The sequence below is a fragment of the Sinocyclocheilus rhinocerous genome, unplaced genomic scaffold (genome assembly GCF_001515625.1).
Source record: "Sinocyclocheilus rhinocerous isolate Xijiao unplaced genomic scaffold, SAMN03320098_v1.1 scaffold323, whole genome shotgun sequence".
Classification (NCBI taxonomy): Eukaryota; Metazoa; Chordata; class Actinopteri; order Cypriniformes; family Cyprinidae; genus Sinocyclocheilus; species Sinocyclocheilus rhinocerous.
The window spans coordinates 1,573,872-1,583,686 of record NW_015643640.1 but is presented as its reverse complement, the minus strand read 5'-3'; the positions used below and the strand labels follow the sequence as shown (position 1 = coordinate 1,583,686).

At 37.5% G+C, this 9,815-nt stretch overlaps 1 protein-coding gene across 1 annotated transcript; it reads right to left on the bottom strand.

The window, feature by feature from the left end:
- Nucleotides 1–181: 181 nt before the first annotated feature.
- LOC107757577 (ras GTPase-activating protein-binding protein 2-like) lies at nucleotides 182–9,246 on the bottom strand. Its single transcript, XM_016575094.1, has 13 exons — nucleotides 9,085–9,246; nucleotides 8,612–8,728; nucleotides 8,459–8,540; nucleotides 8,210–8,383; nucleotides 7,507–7,597; nucleotides 6,474–6,516; nucleotides 6,217–6,403; nucleotides 5,106–5,207; nucleotides 4,886–4,988; nucleotides 4,114–4,173; nucleotides 3,877–4,002; nucleotides 3,353–3,471; nucleotides 182–1,008 (listed from the first exon to the last, which is right to left on the bottom strand). Exons 2-13 carry the CDS (start codon nucleotides 8,704–8,706, stop codon nucleotides 763–765), a joined length of 1,428 nt encoding a protein of 475 aa, XP_016430580.1. The 5' UTR covers nucleotides 8,707–8,728; nucleotides 9,085–9,246; the 3' UTR covers nucleotides 182–762.
- Between the last annotated feature and the right edge of the window lie 569 nt (nucleotides 9,247–9,815).

The following is a 9,815-nucleotide window of genomic DNA, read 5'->3' as shown; positions in this document are numbered from 1 at the left end:
CTATTGTTTGCAAGGGAAATGGACACACCAAACTTTCCAGCTCTTCAAAATGAATGAAACTGCATGTAAACGTCACCAAGTGCTTCTCTTTAGGGAGTTTGTGACACTTTCTGTAAAACAAATATTATATTTAAGCTGCACACACCATAAATAAACAAAAAAAAAAAAAAAAAAATGATTATTGAGAATTAAAATTTAATAAAGTGGCTCTGCCTTAAGAAAAACATTCAGCATAAATAAAAAAAAAATGCCTTGACACAAAAATCTTGATATCTTTCCACTTTACAAACGCTTCTATAAGTGCTCCGTTCCCTCATTCAGGCAGACCCAGAAGACAAAGGAAACGCTGTCAAATCTGTACATTAAAAAAGAAAACCTTTTGCTTATTCATAAGCCGAAAAGAGAAACAACCTAAATAACAGCCTGAAAAACAAACCAAAAATACTTTTCAAAAAGGCCTTCGACCCGTCAGTCTGCACATTTGACACCAATAGCAACTGGAAGGTAATCTAACACGAAAAGAAGGGTACTTCTACAGACTCGTTTCCCTACAAAGTGTGCAACCGTTAGGGTCTAGGGTTGCCTAACTCCAACTGAAAGTGAACAGTGTGTTTTGAATCATGAGGTTGTTCAAGTTGTTGATCTGTTTCTCGTTCCAAAGGCAAAAATGCAAGTGTACAACACAAGGAGTAAAAACGCAGAAAACTCAAGTATGCATTCACATAGACTTCTCAGTATGGAGATGAATGAAGGGAGCTCCTCTCAACGCCTCGGAGCGGTGAAGCGGCCCTCACTGGAACCCGTGCTCCTCCCAGGGGCCACGGCACGTGACGGGGGGCCCCTGGCTTCCCGCTCGCGCATCATGAAGCCACGGGGCCCCCCCAGAGCCCGGTCACCGCGCCTGGCGTCCCGCCGGTCTTCTGCTCCACTACGGGTTTCCCGCTCGCGCATCGCACGCGTCTTCTTCTCCTCCACGTTCAGACGCACCTCGCCACGGAACATGATGGGCTAATCACAAATTAAATATACTCTCAATATCATATCTGTACACATGAAGAAAGTTATTACAAAAAAAAAAAAAGCTTGAGGTTTTGTCCCTGTTTATCTTGGATGTACACTGCTGTTGAATAGTTTGGGATCAGTAAGATTTTAAGTGTTTTTAAAGAAGTCTCTTCTGCTCATCGAGGCTGCATTTGATCAAAAATGCAGTAAAAATAGTGAAATATTATTGCAGTTTAAAACAGCTGTTTTCTATGTGAATCTCTGTTAAACTGTAATTTCTGTGATCAAAGCTGAATTTTCAGCATCAGTCTTCAGTGTCACATGAATAAAGCGCAACACAAAGTATCAATATCTATACAAGAGAATCTCACAAAAACAGGCTTTGGTCAGAAAATAAATATAATTTAATTTAATAATAAAAATAAAAAAATTAAATGACATGTTGTGTAATGATCATGAAGCCTATTTTGTCAGTGACAGTTAAAACCCATTTTACACCAAATTCTCATTACTGTAAAGACTCTGAATAAATTTTTTTTAAATAACAGAAATACAGGCAGCACAACAAAAATACCATGATGTGTAAATATTTAACTAATTAATTCACATTTAGCCATTATTTTTTGCACATTTCAATGATAAGAATGTGTGGAGGTGTTTAGTTGTCAAGGAAATAAAACAATAAATCTCACAAGGCAAATAGCCTAATGCTCTTGAAAACAGGATTCATTTTCATTAAGCAACACTTAATCCGTCATTTTCTTGCTTTGGGGTTTAACGTGAGCTGGACGTGACGCTCTCGGCTTTATGAGATTCACACAGACTGGCTGGCAGGTTCATTTCCAAACGCCGTATGCATACAGAAACTAAACACACAAGTGTAAATAATTCAATCTGTCGGTTTTCTGCTCCAGGCTCAAGACTCACGTAACGGCGGGAGAAGGACGAAAGAGAAATAATTATGTTTCTCTCCTCTTTGGCTCACAAGCATGTTCTCGAAGGCAACTAGTAAACACTAGAAAACACACAGCGAGCTTTTTCTGGAACATCAGCTCACTGTTTTAAGATCCACACATTTGGTGACCACCTCCTGTATGAAAAATATATATTTATTGTTTTTAATGGCTGCAGGCTTATCTTCAAGGCGAGAACAAAGTAATATTTAAGGCATTTAACATTAATACAAGGCTGAAATTAAATAATTTACATATATATCCGAGTAAAAACAATGAAGTCCTTGTAATTATCTGTTGTCTGTCTGTGATTCAGGTTTGATAAGTTGAATTTTAATGCATTTCTTGAACAATATGCATAAACTGATCATGTTGCAATATGACAAGAAAACTATATTATCTCCATCAGCCATATGAATATAAATCAAAGATAGGATGAAATGAACCTACTATAATCGCAAGCAGAGCAAGAGTCAAGTGTTTTATGTTAAAACGGGACATTCATAACTGACGGCATAACAGGGTCCATTTCAAGCACTTATTATACCTCAGTATGCAGTGTTCTAATAAAGCAATGCGCCCCGTGAAGCCGTGGTTTACAGTGAATTTATAACAGCTAAGGGGCGTTGCTAGGTATGAGTTATAATATAAACCCCCTTAGCTGTTATAAATTGACTGTAAACCACGGCTTCACGGGGCTTATTGCTTTTATAAAACGGTTATTCCATATACGTAGTAAGGTTTCACAAAATAAAACAGAGCAAATAAAGTGTAATGATATTAATAAAAACAGTATTCTTCCACCAAACAATGTAGCTCCTCAGAAACAGTTGTGGTTGCAACAAAGTGGTTGCCGAGCAACACACAAACGTAAACAAAGGTGTATGTTACTTTGTAGAGTCATTTACAACAGCTTCGAACGCGGCTCAGCCAATCAGAATCAAGCACCGGAACTCTCCGCTTTATAATATGCTGATTTATTATCAATGTTGGAAACAGTTTTACAGCTCAACATTTTTTTGGGAACCGGTGATACTTTTTTCAGGATTCTTTGATGGATAAAGTTAAAAAGGACAGCATTTATTTAAAATAATGTGCGGTGGCGTGTTTGGGATTGTTTTTGTGTTAGAAATTAAATCACATTAAACAGATCCTCTATACTCCTCTGAAAGAGATGAAACTGCAGATTCCTCATAATTGCGCATCTCATCCAAGACATCATATTTTTCTTTATCAATGATCTTTAAAATAGTTCAGAATTTAAATATTGACCATCAGCCAGAACATGAAAATAATCACCAGCTTATTGTGTCGGCCAGAATTGTGAAATAAATCGAATAAAAGTTCCTAAAAATTTTTAAACCAACATGCACCAAAATAAAATGAGCTTTCCTTACTTTAACGCCTAAAATTCTCTGCACCGGCTCAGAATCATCGAAGACAACGAAGCCAAAGTTGGGAATCTTTCCTCCAGTGCCTTTGGTGTTGATTCGCAGCTCGACCACATTTCCAAAGCCTTGACGGAAAGACAGAAAGAACAAGCAAATGTGAAGATTGATTCATAGATATCAACGCGATGGTTACCAACAGTGCTGGGGAAAGTTACTTTTTAAAAGTAATGCATTCTGAATCTGTGTTTTGTTTTGTTTCTTGAGTGAGATGAATTAATGCATATTCATATTTATTTTAGAACTACAGTAACATCTTCTGATTTCTGTCACCATGGCAACACCAGAGCTGTCAATCAATAAATTGGAAACAAAGTAACTTGCGTTACTTATTTGAAAAAGTAACTCCGATATTCTCTTCTAAATTAAAAAGTAATGCACTACTTTACTAGTTACTTGAAAAAAGTAATCTGATTATGTAACTCGCGTTACTTGTAATGCGTTACCCCCAACACTGATTACCACAAACTTACTCATGAAGAAGTCTTTGAGCTCACTCTCATCGATGTCATGAGGGAGATTGCCAACAAACAGCTGATGACTGTCTGGATACCGGAGCACCCTTCTGCCGTCCACTTCACCCGAATCATCAGCCCTTCCTAACAACACAGAGCAGATCTCACCTGCTAGGACCAACAACATCCGCCTTTCTACACCCATAAACCACAAACGAAAGCTCAAACCAATTCACAACGGAAAGACAAGTTTACCTTTATTTACGAAGCTGAAATGTGGCTTTCCCGTCTGAGAGTCAGAAGATGAGACGCCATCTAATGATACACAAGAAAAGCAGAAAACAATCAAAACTGGGTAACGATCACAAAAATGAAAGCTATTTGTAGTAAAATAAAGTCATTACATCCTTTAGGCATGAATAATGAACTGGTTATGTACATGGATTATAATTTTGCGCTTATGCGAGTATAACTATCATGGACATTTGTATGCATTTACAGAATTGTATACATTTATATAATCAAGTTTATTTATGGATTTTTGGTTTATTTTGATATACTGTAGATATAATAATAATCTGAACATGCAACTGTAACCTGTTTGTGGCCTATATGTGACAAAACCAGTCATAAGGGTCATTTTTTTAATCTTTCCATTGATGTATGGTTTGTTATGATAGGACAATATTTGGCTGAGATACAACTATTTGAAAATCTGGAATCTGAGGGTGCAAAAAAATCTAAATATTGAGAAAATCATCTTTAAAGTTGTTCAAATGAAGTTCTTAGCAATGCATATTACTAATCAAAAATTATCATTAAATGGACCCAGGTGTGTGTATCCACAATTATATGGCACTGATGAAGAGATCTCGAAAATGTTTTGCACTGCACTTTATAGCACCATTCTAATGTGGCCTCTATCGAAGCAAAATCAAGGAACAGTTGGAGAGCCTTAGGATTTACGCACCCAGAAAACCTACATTTGGTGCTACACCACTTGCGTCTTCGTTAATGAAATAATTACCAGATCTCGGCCCTCTGGAGGTCACTGAGGGTCTGTCTCGGATGCGCTGGTCACGTGGACGGATTGACGCTGATGACAGCTCTGACTTGGCCTCAACTCTGGGCTGACAACAGTAAAAGTCAAGAAAGCACGCATAAGAAACACGGTTCGAGTACCGCTGGGTCCACAGCATCATATGAAGATGAGGAAGAACGATCTGAATATATTCATAAGCAGCTACCTGTGAGTTTGGTGCTTTAATAACATGTGGTTGAGCTCCAGAGGACGGAACAGTCCCAGCGAGAGGCAAGTTTTTGCTGGTCACTGAAGCCCAAGACGAAGTCTGCCAGAGACAGGATCATTTAGACCCAGCATAACTTATCAGGGATAATAATAAAAATAACAATAACCTGAAAAAAATTTTTTTTTTAAAACTTAACAGTGAACAAATTATACTGGAATAAGTGCATACTAAAATAAATAAATTGAATTATCGTACTATCAAAGTACTAATCAATCTCTTATGTGATTGGTTCAACTAAAACATGTGACCCTGCAGCACAAAAGCAGTGTTAAGTCGCTGGGGTATATTTGTAGCAATAGCCAACAATACATTGTATGGGTCAAAATTATAGATTTTTCTTTTATGCCAAAAATCATTAGGATATTAAGTAAAGATCATGTTCAATGAAGATATTTAGTAATTTCCTACCGTAAATATATCAAAACGTAATTTTTGATTAGTAATATGCATTGATAAGAACTTCATTTGGACAACTTTAAAATTGATTTTCTCAATATTTAGATTTTTTTGCACCCTCAGATTCCAGATTTTCAAATAGTTGTATCTCGGCCAAATATTGTGCTATCCTAACAAACCATACATCAATGGAAAGCTTATTTATTCATCTTTCAGCTGATGTATAAATCTCAATTTCGAGAAATTTACCCTTATGACTGGTTTTGTGCTCCAGGGTCACATATATGGAAGCCTGTTTCCACCACTGAATAAAAATAAAAAGATAATTGCAACTTTTTATCTCACAAAACTGACTTTTTTTCTTGCAATTGTGAGATATAAACTCACAGTTGCGAGTCAGAATCGCATTATATAAAGTCATACCTCGGAGAAAACAGAGTCTTTTTATTCCTTAGAATTGGACTTTATTTCTCGCAATTGTGAGTTTATTCTGTGAGTTTCTGTTCTCAGAATTGTGAGATAAAAAAAGCAGCAATTACCTTTTTTATTTTTATTCAGTGGCTTCCATAAAAAATGAATTCTGCATTTTTTAACACGGGTTAACTACAGCTGTATAGTTGATGTATAAATGGCATTAACGGTCAGCATTTACTTTGGGTGGTTCCTGTATGTTAGGTGGTGATTCCATAGGATCAGGAGATGGTGCTTTCTCCTCAAACTCCTCTACCATCTTCTCCTCTGCCTTGAGCTTCGGCTCCTCGATCTTGGGCTCCTCGGCGGCCTCGGGCTCTAGCTCCAGAGCCGCTTCCTCGTGAGCTTCTTCCACACCATTGTTACAGCTGAAGGTGAACAAGACATTAGACAACTTATAAAAGGGGAAGCAGGAATTCAAGCTTTCAACATATTTACTCAACAGTACCATACTGGAACAGGAATCCTCTCCAGTTATAGTCTAATACGGTTTATAAAACAGATAGTTCCGGTGCTTGATTCTGATTGGCTGAGCCGCGTTCGAAGCTGTGTAAAAAAAAAAAAAAAACTGAATGAGAAAGTACTATCCCTTTGCTTTAAAACATTACTGTAGCTCTAAAGAAACCAACTCACAAAATATTTTGCGAAAAGTTATTCCTGACAGAACTCAAGTATTTTGTATGGTTGACTTCCGTCTATAATAAAACAGACTGTTTATATCCTCAGCATCCATCCAAACAAAGTTCTATGAAGCCCAAATGGTATACAATTACAAACAATGAGATGAGCATTAATTAAGTTCAAGTGGCTTTTTTAGATGTAGTTGTAATTTGTGCAACTAAACGAATTTGTGCATCTGTCTCACTGGTGTAATGAACGGAGGCTTTGAATAATTAAGACTTGGACTGTTGCAAAATAAATAAATAATAATAATAAAGCTATTAAATAAATACATAGGGGTTAAACGACTTCAGATTTTTTAAAGTCAACATTTATGTGACAAGTTATATCACACAAGATTTTTTACATTAACATGTAATAAAAATTCTAAAACTTTTCCTGGAAAATTTTTACTAAATAACTCTTTAAGTGAGTTCACTTCATAAAAGAGAGTTTTCTCTGTACATTAAAAGCTGGACAAAAGTGAAGAAAAAGGTATGGATATGAGAAGTGACAGTCTTATTATAGATGCTGCATGCAGGGCTTATGTTCGAAGTGTTACAAATGTAACTGCTAGTTGCTAGGCAACCATAAATCACATCCATCTCAAAACAACGAAATATAATCAGCCATAGACCATTTAAGCTGAATTTTCACTAAATGCAAAAAAAAATAAAAGTGATAGAAGAATAAAAAAAAATTAAAAAAAATAAAATTGGCAAGCAAATGAAAACCATGGGGTCCAAGTAGACTGTAAAAGTGAAGAAAAAGGTATGGATATGTGTGTAATAATCTTTAATTATCAACTAACCTTCATCCAGCTCCGCCTCGGAGTCACCGAAGACCTCATCCTCATATCGGAAGATATCATTGTGAACGTAAAACTTATTTGCCACAGAACCCTAGATACAAAAACAATAAAACAAAAACATTTCAGGGCAAATTAAGACCATTTGTGACCCTGGAGCACAAAACCAGTCATACGGGTCAATTTTTTTTTATTGAGATTTATACACAAGCTTTAATAAATAAGCTTTCCATTGATGTATGGTTTGTTAGGATAGGACAATATTTGAAAATCTGGAATCTGAGGGTGCAAAAAAATCTAAATATTGGGAAAATCATCTTTAAAGTTGTTCAAATGAAGTTCTTAGCAATGCATATTACTAATCAAAAATTAAGTTTTGATATATTTACGGTAGGACATTTACAAAATATCTTCATGGAACATGATCTTTACTTAATATCCTAATGATTTTTGGCATAAAAGAAAAATGAATATTTTCACCCATACAGTGTATTGTTGGCTATTGCTACAAATATACCCCAGCGACTTAAGACGGGTCACATATGAAGGCCCACAGAAACCCCATACTAAATACCAACCTGGAGGTGAACACCAATGCAGATGATTATTTAGTGTTTAATAACTGCATTTGGTTTACAGTAAATCAATGCTAAACAGAAACTTGTCAGCAGAGGGAACGCACATGCCACGCTCTCATTATACACACCTCTGGAGCCAGAACAAACGTCTGTAGGAACCTCCTCATGGGCTGGCCGTTGTTGGACAGTTCTCCCATGACTTGCACCACCACAGCATCGCTCAGAGAGGCGTGTGCATCCACGTGCCGAATCTTTGTGTGGCACTCACTGAACTGCAGGGACAGCACCTTCTGATGGATCTCCTGTAGATGAGGAGCACAGGTGCTGGTGAGTATCTTCATCACTCTACAGGCTACACAACAATCATTAGCACTTACAGCCTGCCCATAGACTGCCTCTGAAAGCTTTCCATTGGCATCCAGTCCACCATGGACATAGGATGAGTTCCGTCCATAAAATCTGAAACGTGAGAACGTTTTTAGTCATTTGTATTCCTCAGAAGCCGTGAAAGGAAGGAAATCATGATATACCTGTGCAGAAAGTCTGGTGCTTTATTGAGAAGCGTGTAATACTGTCTCACAAACTCCCGCCCTACCAGCAGGGGACTGGGCTTCTCCATCACCATTTCTGTGCTCAGAAGTCCCAATCTGAAAGGAGTAAAAATATGCATTATACTACTAACAATACTATTAATAACACAGAAAACATTCAAAACCGTCTTCCACTTCTCAGTAGCAAAGTGGCATTTTTTAAATAATTTGCATTGTCTTTAACATTCCAAGAATGCTTTCATGTAATTTATTATAATGATGCTTACATGAAGGCTGCTTCAGTGCATTAAGAAAAATGACAAAGAAACAGGTTACTCTCTACTAAATGTCAATAACGTCACAAGCAACATTTATTGATGCACAATAATTAAAAATAAATTATGACATCTGAATGAATATAAAAAACATGTCGAAATGAACTGAAATGCTTTAGGATTTATAGAGCCACTTACCTTTTTCTGGGATCTATTTGATTTAAGGATTTGATAAATAAGTCTAACTGCTGTGCGTGTCAGTGAGATCACAGATAAAGTCCAGCTATGCTGTTATTAATGGAAATGCTGCTGCTCGGATCTTTATTGTCTCACCCCTGCGATCTGGGACAGGAAGCCCCGTCACACTGCAACAGCCAATCAGCGTCTTACACTCGACAACACAGTTATGACGTTGCTACAGCGCGCTCCTCCGACCAGTGTTGCCAGATCCTCGGTTTTCCCGCGGAATCGGGCTACTTATCACTGTTGCAGCCTAGGGGGTTGTTTACAAGCGGCAACCTTCCGCTCTCACTCGTGAAACCAACACGGAAGTGACTAAAACTGCAATTCATCGACTGGCCGCTAGAGGCTGGCTCCAAAAGGGAGTCAGTCCCATAGACTCCCCATGTTAAAATGCCCAACTTTACAGCAGAAAAAAACATGTTTACAGCCTGGAACAAAAAGTGGTTTTGGTCTATATAGCTAATTTTGCCCTTCATGACAACTGTGAGGGGGGTGAATATTTTTATAACTCATCCGTTTAAATTATACTAAGCCTTAAAGTTCTGCATAATTAAGGACGTGGCCACTTGAGTGACAGGTGGATTGCGCTGCTGTCACCACCATCGAGCTAGGTGGGCGTGGTTTCAACAACCAGCTCCCGCCTCTTTGCCCATCTTCGATTATCCGGGAGTGACGCGCGGTGACGC